Source organism: Bidens hawaiensis, unplaced genomic scaffold (genome assembly GCF_021521415.1).
Source record: "Bidens hawaiensis isolate Kalapana, Puna unplaced genomic scaffold, B.hawaiensis_p1.1 tig00010730_1, whole genome shotgun sequence".
Classification (NCBI taxonomy): Eukaryota; Viridiplantae; Streptophyta; class Magnoliopsida; order Asterales; family Asteraceae; genus Bidens; species Bidens hawaiensis.
This window is the reverse complement of record NW_027491820.1, coordinates 478,666-502,070: the sequence shown is the minus strand read 5'-3', so window position 1 is coordinate 502,070 and position 23,405 is coordinate 478,666. Positions and strand designations below refer to the sequence as shown.

Below are 23,405 nucleotides of genomic sequence, written 5' to 3'. Positions count from 1 at the left end.
TGATAGCGACCAGGCCTGCTGTATACTATTCCTTTTCCACCAACTGCCGGCTACGCACGTGGTATGACAAGAGTTGGTGAGTAGGCAGCGGCTAATAGTGACATACAGTGTAGGAGCATGCTGCTCGCCATACTGTTGTCCATAAGCTGTCGTATCTTTAGTCAGATCTTTTTCCCATACCTCGTCAGGTACAGTACAGAAGATCTTCCCGTATCGTACGGACTGGCTTATTTGGGCGGGAGTATTCCCCCTCCCGCCCTTGTGCGGGATTGTTCCCGGCTTCGCTCATTCCTTCAGGTGACACTGAATGAGAGCTAAGTGCCTTGTAAGTGTAGCCTTGCTGCGCGGGTGGCCTTCCCTAATGGCTTGTATCCGAGGCTGCGGGGACAGGCGGAGTCCTTCACCATTGGGAGGCATTTCCTGCGGGACCAGCTTGCGTACTGCGCGTAAGGACGTCACGTCTCTGAGCATGGCTGGTCCTGCGGATCCAGTTGGTTTCTGCGCAGACGTCCCTGTTTAAGGTGAGTCTTGCGGGTCCAACTGGGCTCTGCTGGGACCTACCTCTTCAGGTGAGTCTTGAAGAGGTAGCATTATCATCTTTGAACAAGTCAGTTAGGAATAAGATTATTGAGATAGGTAATGCTACTTTCACAAACATCTTGTTGTTATGAGATGTTTCTGATACAAAATATGACAGGTGGAGAAAAGTATCAGATCAAGGGTTGTGCTGGTAAGGGTGGATTTGCACAAGTATACAAGGCGTGTGTCAACAGTAATGCAGATGATGTTGTCGCTTTGAAGGTGATTAATGCATGATTTAATATTTTTTATCTTTCCATAACCCGAATTTATGATTTCTAACATTTAAGACTCTGGCAGATACAAAAGCCTCCATTCCCGTGGGAGTTCTACATGTATCGCCAACTTGATAACAGAATACAAGAAAATGAAGTAAGCACTTTTCTTGCCAAAGTATTTTTTAGTATTAAGATGACAAATTGCGTAAAGGGCCATAACAGGTAACTTGTAGGTACTGGTCAAAACCTTTTTTTCTTCAAAATTTTGTATAAATAGTTATTTTGTCACAAGCTATACTATATTAAAAGACCTGATTTTATCTTTCTTATAAAATGACTTAGGAATAGACCCACAATTTCAGATATACACCTTAAAACTTGAATAGCACATATTTACCCAACAAAAATATGATTATAACAAATATACCCGTTTTACTGAAATGGGAAAATATGAAACCTTACGTGCATATTAGTTATTTATTTATTGGATAAATAGGATCATTGCAAGTATTTTGGGGTATGTATGAAATTGCCCTAAAATAAGCTACCCATTTGGCCCGTTTCCCTGTAAGCTAATTTTGTTTTACCTGTTTGACATGCCCAAATCAATTTGTTCATTTGTAAATGGGTTGAAATTTGAAATTGTGACCTTATTTATAGTTTGCTAACTGTTTCTCTTCAGAGAATATGCTTTGGATATGCTCATAAATTGCACCTTTATTCAGACCACAGCATTCTTGTTTCTGATTTTTTGGCACATGGAACACTATTGGTGAGTTTAAGAATTATGCTCATGGTCATTTCTCTCTTTATTTCCTTAACATTTGCACATGTAATCTAGGATGCCATAAACACCAACGTGTGTACTGGTGTGTCAATGGATGAAGTTTTGTGTGTACATTACACAATTGAGATGCTTTCAATGCTTGAAACTTTACATGGTAATGGCATTATTCATGGTGATTTTAAGCCTGATAATCTCTTGATGCGTTATGCTAGGTAAATCAACCTCTACAATAGTTACACTACCCACCATATTTCATCATTTTTTTTTTGCTTAAAGTCTGTTACTTTTGCAGGGGTGATCTGAGTGAAGATGGATTTGATACCCGTAGTGGTCCTTGGCACGAACAGGTAAGTAGGTGGGTTAAGAACTTAAGATGAATTTGATGAGGTTAGTTGGACAGCTGTTTTGACAGTTACATTTGGCAGGGACTTTGTCTTGTTGATTGGGGTAGAGGAATAGACATGCAACTATTTCCCAACAATGTAAAGTTTAATGGAGATTGTCGAACGTCTGGTTTTCGTTGTGTACAAATGCAAGAGAATAAGCCATGGACATACCAGGCATGTTGTTCAATGTTTCACCACATTGTCTAAGTTTGACTTACATGATGACTAATTTGAGTTGACTTTTTGTTAGGTTGATAATTATGGGCTATGTGTTATTGTTCATTTGATGCTTCATAATACTTATATGGAGATTGACAAGAAGCCATCTCCTGATGGCTATTTGTATCAACCCAAATTGCCTTTCAAACGGTAATTATGACATACATTACATTTTAAATGTTGGTTACTAACCGCCTCAAATTTCACCAACTCGGGTTCATGTTTTACAGATACCAAAAAGTGGATCTTTGGAAAAAGCTTTTCACGGATTTGCTTAACAACGATAACGACGAGGAACGTTTGAAGATATTGGGAAACTTAAGGAAATCATTTCAAGACTACATGTGCGCAAACCCTCACTTGATAAGACAGCTAAAGCAGTTGCTCACAAAGCAAAGAATTTCAATGTGTTCTTCATAATCAATCTCATTTGGGTCTACTAAGATCGGCTGAAAACTACTTGTTTGATGTTCAAATGTATGATTATGATATCTAGGAACTGTTGATAGTTGCTGAGTGGGCTGATCTAGAGGTAATTACCAGCCTTTAGTTTATTGTATTTGAAAAAGTGAACTCTTTCCCAGTCTTTCTGTATCTAGTCCTCACAACTTGTATGGTTCTCTCTGTTGATTTGGTTTGGGATTTACATGGTAATCAACGATTCCCGAGATTCATAATAAGGAGAAAACATTAATTGTACTCTGAAACCTTGGAAACGTTGGTGTGTTTACTGTGTATGTATGAAAGTGATCCTTAATACCAACTAGACTCAATAATTCGCTATGAGTAAAGCTTATACAATTCTCTGAGTTAAGGGACAGACTTGATTGGCTTTATAGTTTGCAAATATAACCTGTCTCAAGTTTATGAAATGATATAAATGGATAGTATCAAGTTTCATCCTCGTTATTTATTTTCGTTTTAGAGTCGTTTTGGGGTCTTGCTAGGGACATCGGGAGAAAATTAGCATGCACCACTCAATACGCCGCGCATTAAGGGGCCTGAGCTATCCGTGGCGTATAAGGTACGAGTTGACACCTGAATTGATTCCCATAGGTTGTCGTTGCCCCTAAGGGCCACATATAGGGTCACGTATAGACCTATCCGTGGCGGATAGGGTACACGACAACCTACAAATATCAAATCAGTTGTCACTCGTACCCTATACGCCACATATACGGCTACCTGTGGCGTATTGAGCGAAGTTGAATTATTGAGCCGGGAGGCTCCCTCCCCCCCCCCCCCTCTCATATAATTTCGACAAACAGACTTACTTTACACACACCTTGATGGGAAAAAAAACCCTCATTTTCACGTACCACTTTCACCGTAAAAGGCAACTTATGTCGTGGTGGTACTCTTTATTTCCGGGGTCAAATATTCCTAATTTGAATGAGTCTGGGTTTATAGATCATAACGAGCAGTCGCCCTTACCAAATTTGAACCATGTATCGCCGTATTTTTATTTAATTTAACAGTCGTCAGCTAATTTTTAAATAAAATATGTTAACCATGTTGTTTGTTAGGAGTATTTTGTATATGATAGTCACCCTTCATGTGTGGAGGGAAGCAGCACATAAAATGCGTACAAGGGTCAACCATGGTATCGGTTACAGCCAGAACAACCTTACGGTCAGCTCAGGGGGCTCGCGCTTACGCCCCGATCTCACCTGTCGACCATCTGCCATTGGGGCACCGGAGGTGCAGATCCAGGACATGGTGGATGCGGAGGACGCCGAGCATCCACACCAGGCAGATAAGGTACGTTTTATTATCGTTTAAATTTGTTTGTTTATTCTAATTATTAACGTTAAATTATTGTGTTGATATCATCCGCTGGAACCGTAGCACGTTCCGCGTACATATCGCGTTGTGCTTTTGGATGCGACCACTGACTCCCGATTACAGAGTTTAAAGGGAGGCTACAATTCCTGCGTCATATGGATTGGATGATTGAGCGGGAGGCCACCTGACAGCGTGGCGAGCACGACGGGACGGGCGTCAGACGGTGGTGATAGATCGAGCGTCTGGCGCAGACTTGACGACGATGAAGGCGCTAGTGGGGTTGCTCTTTAGATAGATTTTTACATTTTATTAATATTTATACGAACTCATTGAAATTTGTAATGATTGTGTATACATATATAACTATCGTTTTATTCATATTGTTTCGTTAGAATTTGAAATCGGGCCGATTGTTGATAAAAAAATGTATAGCCGATTATTGAAAACGAAAACAAAAACGAAAGTGTTTTTTATAAAACTAATTCATAATATATAAAAAACAAACAAAATAAAATTTAAAAAAAAGACAAAAAAATGCCTTTTGAGAAAACACCTCCACATACGAGACGGATAGCACTATATGCCTCGTTATTGGGTGGTGTTTCCCAAAAAAGGCGGTGTGTGAAGAAAACCCCAATACAACCTAACAAAATAAGTACCCATACGTTGTGAATTCATATCCCAAACTAGCAAGACTAAGTCATCATTCAAATTTGCTCAATTTTCGTACATAATTACGCATAAACTAAAACATTATAATCATAGACTTGTTCTGTTTAACTATAACTTTTTTAAGAAAAAAGTAATGTCATTACGTTATTTTATCTTGCTCAGTTGACACGTTATAGACACAAACGTAGCACATTACAAATATAACACAACCCATATCAACCCGCTAAAATAAATAAGGTAAAATTCCCACCTCTACAATTCACAAGCTACTTCTCCATGCATATGTGAGGTTACATAATATGCTGCTAAATACTTATCTTCAGATGTCAAGAAAAAGCAGCTTTCGCAAGCCAGAGGGGCCCGCTTCGGTGTCTAATAATCGAGTTTGCCACCTCATTTGATCCGTATGGCTTTTTATCTTTACAATAATGTCTTCATGATCTGCTATTATTATCGTCCCCTTATAGGCCGAATAATCCTGTACATCTCAATGAATATGTCAACAATGTCACACCTGTTATCAACACAAAACAAATGACCTGAATTAGTTGTGGGGTTTATGTCTCATCCATATTATTTTACCATAGCACGAACTAAACATCTAAATTATACGGGGCAAAACCGGCAGTTTGGGTAAGTTGAGTAAACGGGTCAGATTGGTTGACCCAAAAACGCTTGTCTACAAAATTTCTTTTAGAATGATCTTAATTTTAAAAGCTATTTTTACCTTTGTATGCTTCTTCTGAAAACGTGAGTACCCCTTACCAAGCCAAGCCTCTAGCGAGCTACTCAAGATCAGCTCGTTTATAGCTGGAATAGAGCCAAGCTTAAACGAGCTTGAGCCTAAAAACAATCTTGTTTAAAAGCAAGCCCGAGCTCGAGACGGCTTGCGAGCCTAGCTAGACGGACCTATTAATAATAAAAAAGTTATTTAACATATATTTTAGTAATAAGTATCATATCATATAAGTGTATAAATAAAATAACTGAATAATATCATGTTATATATATAATATGACTATAAATTTATATAAATTAGTTAGTAAATAATAAACAAGTTGAGCCTGAACCGAGCTCGAGCTTTAGTTGACTTAATTTAAAACAGATAACGAAATGGCTTACTTGTTCATGTACAAACTCAACACATTGTCCGCGTGTATCAAGTCATATGATCTAGGATATGTCGAAAATGGTTCACACCTGTAACCAACAATACAGAGTCAACAAACACCAAAAGTCAACCACGCCATAGAAATAAAAAAAAATTGAAAAAAAAAAGAAAACGAACCAGTTCATGTAAGTTCCAATCAAACCGCGCTCATAGATAACACCAAGTGCTTTATAATTTGCATCATGAGGAACAACATTCATGACCCAAACCAGATACTTTGAAAGCGAAGCTGCAAATCCACCTAACCCTGCATTCATACCCATAACATTTCTATACCCACCACTAGATAAAGATTTTAACATGTTCGCGTACGTAGCAACTCTCTTTTGCCACATCAGATTATCATCAACAAAATCTTGACTTGTTAAACCCGGAGTTGACCCGATTCTAGGTGGAATATTATTCAACCTTTTGGGCCACTTTTCAAGAACACCCCCTGAAACATCTTGCATGTGTTCTACTTGAACTAAAGGAGTTATGCATGCATCCATTTTTTTGTACCAGCCATCATCTTGGTAATCATTTTTGTCACAAAATTTGGGAAATTTTGAATGTTTTTTCTTGCATTCGATATGGTTGATAGGTTTCTGCCACACTGCAATCGGGCCTTGTCCTTTAAGTTTTCTCCAACATAACCGTTTAGCGAGATCCTCAACGGGCCAGCTCTTTTTTAGGATCCTTGGTGGTTCCATCCAGGGCTGAGTATTTGGCTCTCTAGTTAATAGGTGGGCCCGCCAACAACCAATAACCACCAGGACGCAATATACGGTCGATTTCTATTAGATACAGCCCACCTGACCCCACAAAATCAAGAATTTCCATTAGCTATAAACCCATCTAGCACACAGAATCTCACTACTTTTGAAAGAAAAACCTTTCGGGTCAACTCAACACAATTTGTTTGACCCGTACCAAAGCTACGCGTTTTAAGCTGAACCCATTTGACCCATTTACCCGACTGATCATTTTGCCACCTTAGTTTATATAGCATGCATACTGTAGAAGATAAAAATGAAAAAAAAATGTCATTACTTATAGAAGAAAAACTGTCGGGTCAACTCAACAAGACTTCTTTGACCTGTACCAAAACTAGCCTTTTTGACCAGAACCCGTTTGACCCATTACCCAAGTAACCCAACTGATCATATTACTACCTTAGTTTATATAGCATGCATACACTAGAAGATAAAAGTGAAAACAAAAGGTAATTACTTTGGAACAAAAGCCTCTCGGGTCAACTCGACACAACTTGTTTGACAATGCCCGTTTTGACCAGAACCTGTTTGACCTGTTACCCAACAAATTATTTTATCACCTTAGTTTATATAACATGCATACTCTAGAAGATAAAGTATGAAAAAAAAGATAATTTTTTCTAAGATATTGGTTAATTTAATGTATACCGTATTCGGTCCACGGTACAAGGCAACGTGAGCAATGAGCCATGTCGAATGACCTAGACGGGTAGGGTAGTCTATAGGTGCTAAGAACACCAAGCATGGCAGGAAGACCTCTTTCTAGGGCAAATTGCACTTGAGCTTCATGTGCATCTCTTGGAGCTATAGACATTGTTATGATGTTGTAATCCAACAAAGAATCTCCAAAGCTTGCAACCTACCATTGTTTAAAGTTTAAACTTTAAACCATAATGTTAACAAACACGTTTAGACAATAATATTAATGGACATATGATAATTTCGACGCATTTACTTATGAGTTATCAGTTATGAATATGTTAATCCAAACAGGGTTGTTCAGAAATCTCACGGCTTGCTCGAAGGCTAGTTTGTAAACGAGCTGAGTCTGAGCCAAGGTACACAGGCTCATTTAAGACTTTAAGTTGAAGCAGAAATACAAATTTTAATATATGTACGTTATAAATTCTATGTTATGTATGCTAAAAATACTATTTTTGTTTATACGTGTAAAGAATACATATTTTTTAAAATAAACGGGTTGATGTGAGCTTAACAATTCAACTCGTAAAGATAAACGAGTTGAGCCGGCTCGAAACGGTTTATAAAAGAGCCCTAGACTAGTGGATTAAAACTAAAAACTTAGAATAATAGAAAACAGTTTATAAAGGTATCCTTAACAATATTGCCTTCTTATGTACAACCTTCTAAATTAAATTATAAAAAAAACTAAATTTAGTAATAATATTAAACTCACTAATTATTTAAAAAGTAATACTATTGGTTAAAGTGTTTAGGTCAAACCGGGCCAATTTGTTTTAAGCAACTTAGTTTTGCTAGCAGCGCAGCTTGTTGCTAGTTTGCATTCTAATGTAGTAGTTCACTTTAGCACGCGCCGCGAAGCGCGGGTAACAATACTAGTTGCATTTTTCAGCAGTCGAATTACTAGTTATTAATAGTTATTAACCAATTAATAAAGGGATAATGACCAAAATGACCCTTTTTACCAACAACATTCCTTGACTAACCCACTCAAACCAAAAATACCCAAAATGGCCGCTTTCCAAACTGTCGGAACCAACATATTAGAACTGACATCCGACAAATCTATTTGACACCCTTCCATTTTTTAACCAACCACATCTAGATTCTAGACATGTATCTATTCCGTCGGGCTTCATATCTATTATGCCGGGGTTCATATCTATTAAGTCGGGCATCCGTATCTATTCCGTCGGGCTTCATTTTCATATGTAATATTATTCCGTCATCCCGACGGAATAGATATGAAGCCCGAGAGAATAGATATGAAGCTCGACAGAATAGATATGAAGCCCAGCGGAATAGATTTATGGCCAACCGTCACGTGTCTAGATGTGGTTGATTAAAAAATGGATGGGTGTCAAATAGATTTGTCGGATGTCGGTAACAACATGTTAGATCCGACGGTTTAGAAAATGGCCAATTTTTTGGTATTTTTGATTTGAATAGGTTAGTTGTTGGTAAAAATAAAAATAGGCTACTTTCAAGAATCAAAGGTTACTTACCCCACACCCAATATCAAGAACTGTCCTAATGACCCCAGATTCTAAAGGCACCACCTTCTTCAACAACTCAACATAACCCTTAACCCCTTTCTGGAAACTAGTCCCACCGCCGGGAAAGACCAACCGATCTCCGACCAATTTGACCCAGTTTTGCTTTTTCTTTAACTCTGTCAACGTCTTAAACGGCACATTACTAAACCAAGCTTCCGACCTACTCTCCGGCCACCGGAACGGCTTCTTGTACCCCGCCGGCACCGCCACCAGACACCGGAGAATCTCGCCGGCTCCGGTGGGGCAGTGGCGTTCTTGGTGATACAATTTTTTGACACTAAAGAGTCTTTCTTTAAGTGGGTCTTGACAGGGGCAATAATGGGTGAAACTTTGAGGGCAAAATTGGAACATTTTAAAGTGGGTTTTGGGTATTAGTGGTGGGTTAAAGTTGTGAAATTGATGATGGGGTTTAGTGGTGGGTGGGTGTTGAATGTGGTGATGGTGGATTTGTATGAACCAAGAAAGTAGGAAAGTGAGCAGAGGATTGTGATGGAAAGGAGTCTGATTAGTGGGTTTTTGAGGGGTGAGGGTTTAGGCATTTTGGTGTAGAGGAAGTAGCTGCTGCATGCATTGTCATTTCTCTGTTATTCCTGCTAAGGTGCCAAGTTCCAACAGGGATCTATCTAACTTTGTGCCTATGAGAAAATTACAAATTTTGTTCCTTGAAATATTTAAAGTTATGAAATAGGTCCTTTTTCTAAATTGAATTTCATTATATATCATTTAAATGGATTTTTGGCCTTTTATACTAACGGACGTTAGGATTTTAATAGTAATTTTACTTTTGAAGGGTTATATGTGTAAATGCACTTAAAGATTATAACTTAGCAATTTTCTAGGGATTATTTATGTAAATACACGAATATAATATTATTTTTATTTGTACCAAAATCCAACACCATCACCACGGATTTACCAATTTCAACCTTTACCAAATTACGCAAAATCATTCACACCCACTGTTTCAAACACACATTCACATGCTCTTAGTGATGAAAAAACTCTTAGATTTGGTTCCAAAACTGGATTTGCGAAGGTTAAGATGAGGATTTGAGGAGTTATATTCTCTTTTTAGTGGATAATTATGAATAGGGTAGAATAATAGGTCGGCTTCGCCTTCTAGTTTGGGTTCAAAGATCATAAAAAAGTGGTGGTGGTTAGGGGTGTGCAATGGGTACTAGAGGTGTTCAAAAAAACCGGTTACGGAACCGGTTTGGGCGGTTAACCGGAAAACCGGTTTTTTAAAAACCGGTTTTTTTAAAAACCGGTTTGACCGGTTTACGTAACCGGTTTACGTATCGGTTATACTTTTTGGAGCCAAAACCGGTTTTATAACCGGTTATAAAAAAAACCGGTTTTTTTTAATAACCGGTTATTAAAAAACCGGTTAACCGGTTTTTAAAATAACCGGTTTATAGCCGTTATAAAAAAACCGGTTAACCGGTTTTTTAATAACCGGTTAACCGGTTAAACCGGTTTTCGAACGTTACCAAACGGCTTTATAGCCGTTTTTTTTTTTTTTGCCCGTTTTTTTAGCCGTTTTTTTGGTTTTTTTACCCCCACAAACATCTATATATAGTTTAGGTTGGGTATTGGTTAGATCACACTTGATTATACAACTCCAAAAGCTCTAAACGTTTATTTCATACGCGATTATAACTCCAAACGCTCTTCTTTCGTAGTCGTTTATTTCATACTCGAGTATACCACTCTTAATTCGTAGTCGATTATCATGGCCTCCCAAAGTGCTGCTTCATCGGTCAACATGGGTGCCTCGAACACGGGAGAAACCGTCGTTCGGGTCATCCCCACGAAACGAAACCAAGATATTTGGCAACATTTCGACCTATGCGAAATGTCTAACGGAACCCAAAAAGCTAGATGCAAACATTGTTTGAAGTTTTATAACAAAGAAGCAAACTCCAGTTTAAGAGCTCATGTAGAAAGGCCCTCTTGCAAGGTCTTGAAGGACGAATCCGGAAGTAGTTCGCAGCCGGAGATGACGAATCAAGGAACGGTGTTTACGTACGACCTTGAAGCGGTACGTCAACAGTTTGGCAACTTTGTGATTCAACAATCACTTCCTTTCAACCACTTCGACAACCCTCAATTCACGGAGATGATGCAAAAGTATGTTCAACCACGCTACCAACACGTAAGTCGTTCGACCCTTAGAAGAGATATGCTTAAAGCATGGAAAAACGCTAAATCCGAACTAATTTCATACTTTTCAAACTTACAAACTGGTGTGAACTTAACAACGGATGTGTGGTCGGTACCTAATGGTTCGCCCGACTCATACATTTGTGTGACGGCTCATTGGGTTGACCCCCGGTCGTGGCAAATGATGAAACGAACCGTTGCGTTTCAATTGTTTGATTACCCGCACACGGGTAGAAATATTTTTAAACTCTTGGATAAAGTCATTCGACAATACAAGATTGAAGATAAAATCTTTTCAATATCGTTTGATAACGCGTCCAACAATACGGCCGCGGTTGGCCATTTAAAATTAAAGTATAAACCTATTTGTGATGGAGCGTTTTTTCATAGCCGATGCATTGCACATATTATCAACTTGGCCGTGCAAGATGGGTTAAACGTGATCGAAACGCAAAGAAACAATTTTAAAAGAATGTTACGAGATGTTTTTAGCAACAATAAAACATTTTCAAGATACAAAAAATTTTGTGATGAAGCTAATTGTCAATGGTTGGGGCCCAATTGGGATTGTCCAACAAGATGGAACTCGACTTGTGATATGTTTGAGAAAGCCATCCAACAAAAAGAATCACTAGTTGCGTTTCATCAAATAATGTCAAGTAGGGGTAAATGTGCACCGTACGATCCTAGAAACTGGTTATTGATTGAGATCGTTACGGAGGTTCTTCAAATTTTTAAATCTTGCACAACTAGTTTATCCGGGGTTTACTATCCAACAAGCCCCATTGCTTTACCAAAAATTGCTGTCATGTGCACAAAGTTGACTGAAATTCATTGTAGGGGTGCACCTTATTTTGATATGGGTGCAAAAATGAAAGAAAAATTTATAAAATATTTTCAACAACTACCCGCTGTTTTGACCTGTGCGGCTGCGTTAAACCCTTGCATCAATGTTGGTGGTGTTGAAGCTTTAATAGAAAAAATTTGTGATGAGCTAGGGTTAAACGACGATCAAAACCCCTATTATAGCCAAACTTTAAAGAATGATTTCAACACCACATTGGCAAACATGTATGATGTTTACCTTACAAAACACGGGTCGTCTTCCCAAATTCATGACTCGTTAAGAGCTGTTGCCCAATCCCAATCCCAAACCGACCTTGAAATGGGGATGTACTACATGATTTGGGAAGACGCCGGTAAACGTCAAAGGGTAAACACCCCAAGCAGTGAACTTGGAAGGTATGGTGGTACCAACTTTGTGAAACACATGACTCCGGATGAATTTAGAAGTCTTGATTTGCTGGCTTGGTGGAGAGGTAAGGAGGATGAGTTTCCGATCCTCGCCGCCATGGCCAAAGATTTACTAACGGTCCAAGCTTCCACGGTAGCTTCGGAGTCTGCTTTTTCTGTTTCTGGCAGGGTTATATCGATTAGGAGGACTCGACTCACTCCAGCAGCTGTAGAGATGTCGATTTGCTACAAGGATTACTTGGACTCTTTAGACAGGGCACAACATCAACGCTCACTCGAGGGGGAAATGGACTATGAGGCGGCCTTGTATGAAGACGAGGTCAATCAAGGACACATTCAACCAATGACCGATGAAGAAGCCGCGTACGACGATTACCTAAGGAATAGCTCGGGATCGGGTAGCGAAGAAAATGAGTAACAAACATCAACTTGTTAATGTAATTGTGTCTAAGCATTCTTTAATGTTTGTATTTTTGAGTTACGAATATGCGATAACGATTTAATGTTTGTATTTTTAATGTAAAAGCTATAAATGAAAGTTATGTGTTTTTAATCTTCCAAGCAAAGAATGCTAACAACGAAACCCTAAACCCTAAACCCTAAAAAAAAAAAAAAAAAAAAAAAAAAAAAAAAAAAAAAAAAAAAAAACCGGTTAACCGGTTAGACCGGTTATTAAAAACCGGTTATAAAAAACCGGTTTAATAACCGGTTCTAACCGGTTTTTAAACCGGTCCAAACCGGTTTGGCCGGTTTGAGTTTTCAGCAATAAAAACCGGTTAATAACCGGTCCGGTTATTAACCGAACCGGTTTTTTTCTGGATAAAAAAAACCGGTCCGGTTAATAACCGAACCGGTTTTTTCAAAAAAACCGATTTGTGCACCTCTAATGGGTACGACCCGGACCGTTTACATGGAACCCGAACCGGAACCAGAACCGTTTACACGGAATTTTGAAACCCGGAACCGGACCATCTACAAATGGGTCGGTCCAGGTTTTGAAACGGGTTCTACGGGACGGGTTGGCGGTTTTCACGGGTTAGACCACATCCGCCGTCGCTTAGCCGTTTAGCTGTATTCTTCCGCTATACTTTTAGGGTTTCTAGATACAGATAGACTAACTTAACCAGTAAACAAAGAGGAACTTTCATGGAGCAGATGATAAAAGTATTTTAACCAGTAAATTGAAATTAAAGAAAGATAAAAACTATAAACAATAAAGAAATGAAGTTTGAACAATGAAAATATAAAATATTAGCGATTTATAAGAACCATAATATATAAAAAGATGCATATGTCTCACCAATGCATGTTTAAATTTTTGAAAAACATGTGTTTGAGAAAAGCATAGAGAAGCCGGAGACGGATTTCACGGTTCCGACTTGGTCCACCGGGTACAACCCGAAACCGACCCGTTACCCGTTTCAAGCTGAATTTCAGAACCGGACCCGTACATGGTTTCAAATAACGGTTCCATTATACGGGTACACGGGTTTCACGGGTTGGAACCGTGAGCTACACACCCCTAATGGTGGTAGGTTTTGGTATAAATAAAGAGAATATTATAATTTAGTCATTGTATAATTTTATGTATTTAGGGCATGTTTGGGATTGAGTTTGAAAATAGTTTATTGGCTTTTTCAAAAAATTATTTTGAAAAGCCAGGATTATGAGTTTTTAGAAAATTGTTTTTTAACATTTTCCAAAGCTAAAATAAAAAAAAAATTTTGTAATGGTTAAACACCTTTTAATTTATGGGCTTTTTGAAAAAACCAATAAGCCAATAAGGTGTTTTCATACTCAATCCCAAGCTTGCTCTGAACCCATGTAATATTCTATGTAATTATTTAGTCCTTGTAAAATTTAACTAAATTATAATCTTTAACTATATTAAACACATATAGCCATTTAAGAGTAAAATTATTAAAATACCCTCATGTGCACAACTTAACTGAAAAAACTTAAACTTAACGTCCGCTAGCATAAAGGTCCAAAAGCAAGGCAAAAATCAATTTAAAGGACATATAGTGAGACTCATTTTCAAAAATGACTCATTTCATAATTTTGAATATTCAAAGGACAAAATTTGTAATTTCTCTTAGAACCCTCTCGAATATCTCTATACTAGAGTGTTTGTGGTCTAGTTTATTCAGCTTTAAAAAAAGTTATAGGTCAATGGTTAACTGTTGTTTTTGACAAGGCAAACCAACCTAGTTGGGTGGGTTGGTCAAACCAGTCGGTTGATGGTGTGGTTTATAGACAGGTTAAAAATATCATCAATTTTAAATTAGTTTTTTCAAATTTTATCAAAATCTTTTGAATGATACAGAAGCAAGATGCCTAAGATACATATATATATAGTTACATGCTTTAAAGTGAAAAATAAGTTGATTTAGTATACATGGTTTGTCTTGGTCTGACTAGCATAAATCTCAAATTGTTAAAATTGAACTGTATGTTGGTGATCTTCATGTTAACAGGCTATGTTAGGTAATTGGGATTTATTTACAGACCAAATAAGAATAAGAATCAACATTGATTCGAGTTAGGAGGCGTGTAGTGCATACTCGACCAAAACTGTTATGATGAAAATAGTTTCAGGTGTGTAACTAATTGAAACTTGTGGGGTTGTATATGTAAATAGTTTGCATGGTTTTCAAAACCATGCTTTTAATAGATATACTATAATAAAATATTTTTATTATGAATTAGGGTTAATTTTGTATCAAAATGTAGTTTAGTTTAGTGTTATTTTGGAAAACTTTTTTTTTCAACCTATTTTGAAATTAATTTACAATTATAATAATTATAATAATAATAATAATAATAATAATAATAGTTTTTATTGATCATCAATAAATTTATGTAATTATGTCAAGCAAGTAATCATACCTAATACAAATACCTAACAAAGTAGCTACACCATGTGTTGTTGTAAATGCATGTCCCCAAACTAGCAAGACAAAGTCCACATTCAAATTTAATTTGATGAAAAGGAATCACTTGCTAATTGCTATTATAAAAACCTAGTACAATCCTGTCTCGAGTGGTATCATACACAACGTAATATTCATGCATTAGTAACGTGAATGAAACATGAACATAGTATAGGTATTTTCACAGTGACGGATCTAGAAGAAATATTCAGAGGTAGCCTAAAAAGCCTTTTATTGTACATTTAAAGTTCAAACAATGCAAATGAAAAAAAAAAACACGATAACAAATAAAGTTAAAAAGATATCTAATAGTTTTTTCCTATTCGGATTGCTTGATGTCAAGCCATTATATCGACATCTATTACTTTATCAAATGTTACTACTTCGACAGTACAAACTAGGGCATTGTTCATATTTCCTCTTCGAATTTTTAAAGCTTAAAGTCGGGCTATTACACCTACATTTATTGCTTAATCAAATGTTACTGTATTAACAACACAAACTAGAGCATTGTTCATATAATCATCACTCGTTCGATTACATAAATCTATGAGACAAGCTACAATTTAGAAAAACATAATCCATCATCAAATCAAACCCGTTTTGTCCAAAATCATTTAATGCTTGTTTTATTCCCTTAGAAGGGATAATTTCATATAATAATAACCAAGTTTCAAAAGTGTTTCAATTAGGTCACTCAACATTAAAAATAGACAGAATTACAAATTTTGTCCTTTAAAAAAAGCCAAAAACCGGTTCGTGTCCTTTTCTAAGTTTCCTTGCAGACGGTGTACTTTAAACTTTTTTTTTTCTACACGTTATGTCATTTACGCTAACTGGGTTAGAAAAACTCAGTTAAATGCCCTCACGTGAGGCGCATGTGAGGGCATTTTTGTCTTTTCACCTGTACCTGCAACTCCTTCTTCTTCTTCATTTTGCAGATCTTAAGCTTCTGTTTCTGTATCTAGGGTTTCACTCAAAAACAACAGGTTTCATATGGTACAGGTGATTTAACATCTTCTTAGCCGATTTAACATAATCACTAGATCCTATGGTAAACTGCAACATATTAGGATCCAAAGACTCACCAACACTCTGTTTCTCACCATTTACATTTTGCCCTAAACTCGGATTGCACACCGAATCACCATTACCCAAATTAAACACGAAATCAATAGTTTTACCTGTACCATTAACATGCTTTGAACTCACTGCATGTTTCTTCACCTTCACAGGCTTCTTCCTCGACGGACGAGCGGCGGCCTTTGAGGAATCAAAGTCAAAAGTATTGAAATGCCTGAATCAGTGTGGAGGCTAGGGTTAGGGTTTTGGAAATATGAAGGCTGCGTGGACAATGATGAATCTTCCAGTGCGGGTGACATGATAAGATACGGTGTGGAAGATTTGAGTGAGAAAACAGTCGGTTAATCGATAGCCGGAGAGTTGATTTCAGTTATTAAGCTTTCCGACTGACGATTGCTATTGATTGATGAAGAAGATGGATATGATAAGGTTTAGTGGTGGGTTTAGTATGGTACAGGTGAAAAGATGGATATGGTACAGGTGAAACAGAAGCTTAAGATCTGCAAAATGAAGAAGAAGGAGCTGCAGGTACAGGTGAAAAGACAAAAATGCCCTCACATGCGCCTCACGTGAGGGCATTTAACTGAGTTTTTCTAACCCAGTTAGCGTAAAGGACATAACGTGTAGAAAAAAAAGTTTAAAGTACACCGCCTGCAAGGAAACTTAGAAAAGGACACGAACCGGTTTTTGGCTTTTTTTAAAGGACAAAATTTGTAATTCTGTCTTAAAAATATTCCAATTAAGTCACTCAACTTTCATATTTTATTAAATTAAAGGTTTTAACACATTTTTTTAGCCATTTTCTTTTTGGTTTCACATAGGAAATCTTTTTATCTTTTTTTTATGTTGACGCCGAGTGGTGATGTGGATTTTATTTTTTATTTTTAAATTTTAATATAATTAACGTTTTTTAAATTTAAAGACATATTGCAAATTTCGACCCCCACATCTTTTCTTCCATTTCTTTCTTGACGCATAAAAAAATCGATGAGACTAAATTTGAAGATTTAGTGACCCGATTTGGAGAAAAATTGCATAAGTAACCTAATTAGAATACTTTTAAAACTTGGTTACTATTATATGAGATATTCTTTTAGAAAAGGATTGTAAAAGGACTTTTGGTTTGTGCAAAGTGGACTGCTAGATTCATATAAAATAAAGTCAGGTTTTCCTTTTACAGGGAGGTGGTGGGTAGACCCAACTTTATTTTCTAAACTAAACCTTTTAAGTACCTTGAAAAACTAACAAGTCCACTGAAAATTGTCTTCTTCAATTTCTTATTTACACAGTCCGCCGGACCGCCGCTTTTTGGCCAGAAAATATTTAAACATTTTCTTTTCTCTTTTAACGTCAAGGTTTTTTAGGGGTAACCTATTATTTGCTCAGGGGTATCCTATACTTAAAACGGAGGAAAAAACTATAATTTTACACTGAGGGGTAACCCGGGCTACCCCGCCCCTCATATAGAACAAGGTCATACATTAGTGCCGATATAATTAAATGAGCCGACGCCTGTGCAACAGACCTAGCATTTACCTGAATATGCTAAGGTTCACAGCCTAACTCAATAAACCTACAAACCTACAAAAAAATAAAGGTAAAACTAGACCAAAGGTACTTTCTATTATAACAGCAAATCAACAAGACCGTTAACCATGATGTCATATACTTATGTCCGGTCCCTTCGCCTTTTGTACTTTCTCAATGCTTGTTCTCTCTCAACCAAACTTGCAGATAAAAACCACTTACTAAACTCAACAACTTGCATGCCCATAAAAGTGGCAAGGCGCCTGAACTGCTTTATTTTATGTGCTCTCCTCAAAGAAGCGTTTGCCTTCTCACCATATTTCTTCTTTGCCATGTGTCTGGACAAATAAAAATGTGTTTGCGTTGGTACCTCTTGCATCATGTCAACGCCACACCCACGTTTGTGGCTTATTATATCTTCGTTACGGTGAGCATAAACAATACCTGAAAATTATAACAGAAAAGTAAGATTATATCTAATCATTAGGGTGTTCTTGCAACATTTTGAAGCCGGGACCAAGAAAGGGAATATTTGTACAAACTAATAAGTATTTGATCAAATACAAATACATTGACCCTTTTGAGATTGTCTTCCTCACAAAAAAAAAAAAAAAAAAAAAACCATATAAATAGCAGTATATGTATAGTTCATTTTATAGATTATTGGGTATGAGTTCTTATGCTTAAAAGTTCACGTATAACCCAATATGAGAAATAGTGAATAAATCATTGGCATCCAAAGTTTCTATTAATGCATACAATGCTGTACATAATTTGCGTGAACATATTCCATACTGCATTTTATAAGTTTATAACAAAGATATATAAAGTTTTGGAAACAAAGAGTCGTGATTAAATTCAGGGCCACCCAGCCCATTTAGCCTTTGTTGATAGAAGTGATGTGGTGGATAGATTCTTGTATTTTGCCCTTATAAATGTATTCTAAGAATGAAAATATATTGAACTATGTGCCAAGTAGAACGATTGGTGAATTTTGTAAAAGCAAAAAAAAATCTCACCCAACTCTTTGCTGACCGGGGCAATTCTTTTATTATTAAAAAGCTCGCTGTTGTCCCTTGCTTGTGGCGGTAGAAAACACATCCCAAAATCAGACAAAATGTGTTTTTCACCTTCTTGCTCATTCTCATTCTCATGTTCATCATGCGTTGTTCCTTGCTTGTCATGTGACTGAATGATCTCACTGGTGAAAAGCTTATCAGACAGATCACGAAACAAGTTGCTGATCCCAAAAAGCTCCCCTTGGAACTCCTTGCAATCCTGGATAAACAGTGTTAATATAGAAGTTTCCTAATATCATACATAATAATTGAATTTTGGTGATATACCTGGACACCTTCAAAATAACGTTTTTCGAGTTTTCCAGAAACAGCAATATTTGAGAGCTGTTGTTTGTAAACCTGGCGAGTGTAAACAAGTTCTTCAAGAGAACCAGCTGCTAAGAGCCGGAAAACCACAACATGTCGCTTTTGTCCAAATCGAAATGACCTGTCCTGTGCTTGCAAATCATGAGCCGGATTCCAATTTGGGTCAAATATTACTACACGATTGGCGCTCACAAGATTCAGTCCCAGCCCCCCAGCACGCGTCGATATAAGGAAAACCTACAATCAGACCACATATATTGTTGGATCTCCATTTGTTGCTATAGATGCCAAAGTGTATTTTAATGTACAAAAAACCTCCTTTTTTAGTTGAATTTAATTGCCTTTTGTAATAAAGTAGTTTTTGGTACTCGTATTTTTCGTTAACCTGTTTGCTTGGGCTTGAATTGAAGTCGTCAACAAGAGATTGACGCATGGCAGTTGGTGTAGATCCGTCAAGTCTTGAAAAACTGTATCCTTTTCGTATTAAAAACTTCTCCAGTATATCCAGCATCCTACAACAATGTCAAATGCTTTCAAAGTCACATGACCTGTAATGCTTCATTTAAAACTTCAGATCATAATCATTTTATCTCGGGGAGATTTCATATATACACTTGGAATTTTGCAAACTATCATATTTACCTAATAAAATAATTGATATCATATATAAAAATTCAATTACTAAAGTCATATTTGCCAATTTTATTAAATACAATTAATAATTTGACCATTATGCCCTTCTCTTTCTCCTTACACTCAAAACTGTCATATCTTAATGCAAGTTTGAAAGGTTATGCTATAAATGTCATAAATTTGAAAATGGGTACATACGATATTTACCCATTGTGCCCTTCTCTATCCCCTTACAAAAATTACCTTACAGAGTAACTAAAGAGAAGAATCTTGTCGCCATGTAAAATCCAAGATGACATCAGCTTTTCCAAAGCTTTCATCTTCCCACAATGCTCAACATCACTCAGACCCATAAAGCTCTCGCTCTGTGCATACCCTCCCACCACATCAATATCACTACCAAACACTTGTGATGCAAAAGCCATGTCTTTCTTCTGTTTATCTGCCTCGTCTTTTGAATTTGGTTTTATCAACTCCAAATGATTGCTTATCTAACAAAATATTTCAACAATTAGAAGCAACGCGTGTGTAAATATATGCTTAAATTAATAATAGGAGCAATTTCATAATGCCCCTACAAACTTGGAAAATACCATACCTACCCACGCAAAACTAAACATATCATATATCAAATATACCCAATTCAATAAAAACAATTTAATAAATGATCATCTTACCCTTATTTTTCAAAAACTTTCAAATATTATATACCCATCTTTAACTTCAAATTTTGTTGTCTACCCATTTTGATTTGGGTTTTTTTAAACATTTTTAACTTAAAATTTTTTTTATCATGCGATTATACCTTTTCGATTATCTGATAGTTTAATTATCTGATTCACACATACAGACTCGATTGTTTGGTTTGCTTGCTTATCGTCAACATTGATCAAAATCCAACAAAAAAATAGGGTTTAAACTTCAAACAAATACAAAAAAGGGGGTAGAATGATCACTAAGTATGAACTCATTAAAATTGGGCATATCTGATATTTTTAGTTTTGGTTGGGTATATATGAAAATTTTCAAGTTTGTAAGGGTATATATGAAGCTAATCCTTAATAAAATTAAGTATAAATAAGAAAGAAACCTGCTGGAGCTTTGTGAGGCAAGGAAGAACAAGACAAAAGGGACAAGAATCACAACCATCTGGATTATCTTTATGAAGATAAGGCCAAATAACACCATTTGGAACTGTTCTTTTACAACATTCCACTTGCTTTAAAGGACTTCCACAACTACACGGAACATCCTTATTAATAAGACATTGAATGTCTGGTATTTCTAGCATCCGCCTATAAACCCTCTTTTGTACCTCACTCATTGCACAAAACACAACATTGTCTTCCTTACCCATCATAAGATGCCCAATTGTCTCCTCTTTCGTTCTCCTTAACAAATACTTATGCAAAACCGACACCAACTGCTGCTTCCTCTTTTGAGCAATCTCAACATATCTTTCGGGTGCACTCGATCTCTGCCCGTGTTTTAACGTCTCTTCGTAATAATCTCTAAAATGTTCACGGCTACCTAACCCTCCAGGTAAAACCCAGTCAAACAAGTTGAATAATTCCATAATTTTGTTTTGCATTATGGTTCCGGTTAGACCATACCGTTTTCGAGTTTTGATGCCTAAGCAAGCTTCATAAAGTTTTGATTTATCATTTTTTAAACGGTGAGCCTCGTCAACGATCACAATCTCCCAATTAATCATTTGCGACAGATTCTTTTCATTAACTCTATATGTGTCAAAACTGGTTATAACTATTTCAATTCCATGAGATTCAATTTTGTCAACAATTGTGTCGCGGTTCGTACCATGGTAAATAGCAACGTTGAATGTTGACCATTTAGAGAACTCAGACTCCCAGTTTTGTATTACAGAGGACGGGCATATTATTAGCACGGGGCCTTTGTTTTCTTCTCTCCCGTTTGGAGGACTTTTCATGTCTCCATCTTTTTCATAAACAGCAGAAAGAAATGCAATTGCTTGAATAGTTTTCCCTAATCCCCTGATCAAAGAAAAATCATATTTACACCTTCGTTTAAAAAAATGTATTAATCAGGCATGTTCGTTTGATCACTTGATTGGTGATGCAAGTTGAAAATAATTATATTGATAAAAGACACATGTGTAGTTTCAAGGGAAGGCATTTTAAAAAGAGCATGGAAGATTAATGAAAAATTTAGGTAAATAAAGAAGCACTGACATGTCATCTCCAAGAATGCCCCCACAGTTTTTCTTGTACAAACTGTACAGAAACTTCACTCCTTCTCTTTGATGTTCTAACAGCCTGCAATTTATGGATGCGGCTACCTGCAAGATGAGAAATCATATTAAATGACATCTGATTGGAGAAATATCAAGATGGAATGGAAAGTTAAGGCCAAATGAAGTAGCAGATTAGATTTCCTCTGAAGATTAAGTTTGAGAAAGAATTACCGCAATTGTTTAAAATTCAAAAATGGAAATCACTTGCTAGAAATAAGGTAAAGCTTAAGGGCCATTTGGAACTAATATAATATAAAAAGACATAGTGGTAAAAAATATAATCATCCACCAAATGATGCAAATAGCGTTGAAGAAATTGCATAGAGAAGAATAAAAGAGTGATTGGATAATGGATATGCATACAAAGTGAGCTTAAAGTGACAGACAATAATAATAAGCAGTTTTAAAGAAGTGATGATCAAAAGCAATTATTGAGGGGCAGAATAATCTGATTCTTCAAATATTCGGTTTCACAAATAAATAATAATAGGTATCAATCCAATATAACAATTAAGGGTGTTTGATAATTGACCTGCACTGGAGGGGAAGTGGAAAGCAGCATTGGTTCATAAGGTCCGGTTGGATCAAAAGCCTCGAGCCTACGTCCGGCATCTTCTTCTTCTTCTTCTTTAAATTGAACATCATCATCAAACTCTCCTTCAACGGTAGCATCTGACTGATGGTTCCGTTGGCTGATAATTTGCTTTGAAGGAAGCAAGGAATTGTAATCATCAACATCTTCCAGGCGTAACAGTTGCTGAGACAGCGAAGATTTCGGAGGCTTTCTAGGGTTTACAGTTACTGAAGTAGCTTTTGAGGAGTAGTATGAAGTCGAAGGTTGTGATTGTGATCGTGATCGCTGAGAACAGGGCTTCAGAATCTCCTTGAAACTGCTTAACGACATCTGAGTGATTTACAAGACAAGAAAGACTCTCTGTTTGTATCTCTATTGTTTTTCCAAAGGGGATTTGGTTTTTATTTTTAAGAACTTACGAATTTTTGTGTGTTTCAAAACACAAAATAACGTGTTTACAAATGGTTCACGAACACTTATCGAATGAGATTTTATGTTCGTGTCCGTTCATTAAGGAAATGAACGTGTTCACAAACAGTTCACGAACAAAAATAAAATTGGCATAGCCTGGAGATTGAGACCGATGTATTCATCAATACGAATAATGAAAGACTGTAAATTAATCGAACGAACACGAACAAGGGCATGTTCGTGTTCATTCATCTAACTTTAAACGAGCACGGACACTTAATCGAACAAATATTTATGTTCATGTTCGGTTATTTAAAAAATTAAAATTTGTGTTCATTTA

The 23,405-nt window shown here is 36.7% G+C and overlaps 1 protein-coding gene, 1 long non-coding RNA gene and 2 pseudogenes across 4 annotated transcripts; 2 read left to right on the top strand and 2 right to left on the bottom strand.

Annotated features, from left to right (window-relative positions):
• The first annotated feature begins 582 nt into the window (after window positions 1-582).
• On the top strand, window positions 583-1,553 carry LOC143535957 (uncharacterized). Its single transcript, XR_013135801.1, has 3 exons — window positions 583-636; window positions 698-951; window positions 1,480-1,553. It is a non-coding gene; the product is annotated as an uncharacterized LOC143535957 (long non-coding RNA).
• A 90-nt stretch (window positions 1,554-1,643) lies between these two features.
• On the top strand, window positions 1,644-2,177 carry LOC143535924 (mitotic checkpoint serine/threonine-protein kinase BUB1 pseudogene; annotated as a pseudogene). Its single transcript, XR_013135795.1, has 3 exons — window positions 1,644-1,796; window positions 1,877-1,931; window positions 2,010-2,177. The product of XR_013135795.1 is annotated as a mitotic checkpoint serine/threonine-protein kinase BUB1 pseudogene (transcript).
• A 2,642-nt stretch (window positions 2,178-4,819) lies between these two features.
• On the bottom strand, window positions 4,820-9,369 carry LOC143535923 (putative methyltransferase PMT19; annotated as a pseudogene). Its single transcript, XR_013135794.1, has 5 exons — window positions 8,780-9,369; window positions 7,221-7,431; window positions 5,935-6,611; window positions 5,769-5,846; window positions 4,820-5,160 (listed from the first exon to the last, which is right to left on the bottom strand). The product of XR_013135794.1 is annotated as a putative methyltransferase PMT19 (transcript).
• Window positions 9,370-17,848: 8,479 nt separating this feature from the next.
• Window positions 17,849-22,984, bottom strand: LOC143535956 (switch 2-like). Its single transcript, XM_077030065.1, has 8 exons — window positions 22,613-22,984; window positions 22,019-22,125; window positions 20,899-21,820; window positions 20,052-20,299; window positions 19,561-19,687; window positions 19,137-19,412; window positions 18,810-19,068; window positions 17,849-18,234 (listed from the first exon to the last, which is right to left on the bottom strand). The coding sequence occupies exons 1-8, from the start codon at window positions 22,982-22,984 to the stop codon at window positions 17,933-17,935; spliced, it is 2,613 nt and encodes an 870-aa protein (XP_076886180.1). The 3' UTR covers window positions 17,849-17,932.
• Window positions 22,985-23,405: the final 421 nt, after the last annotated feature.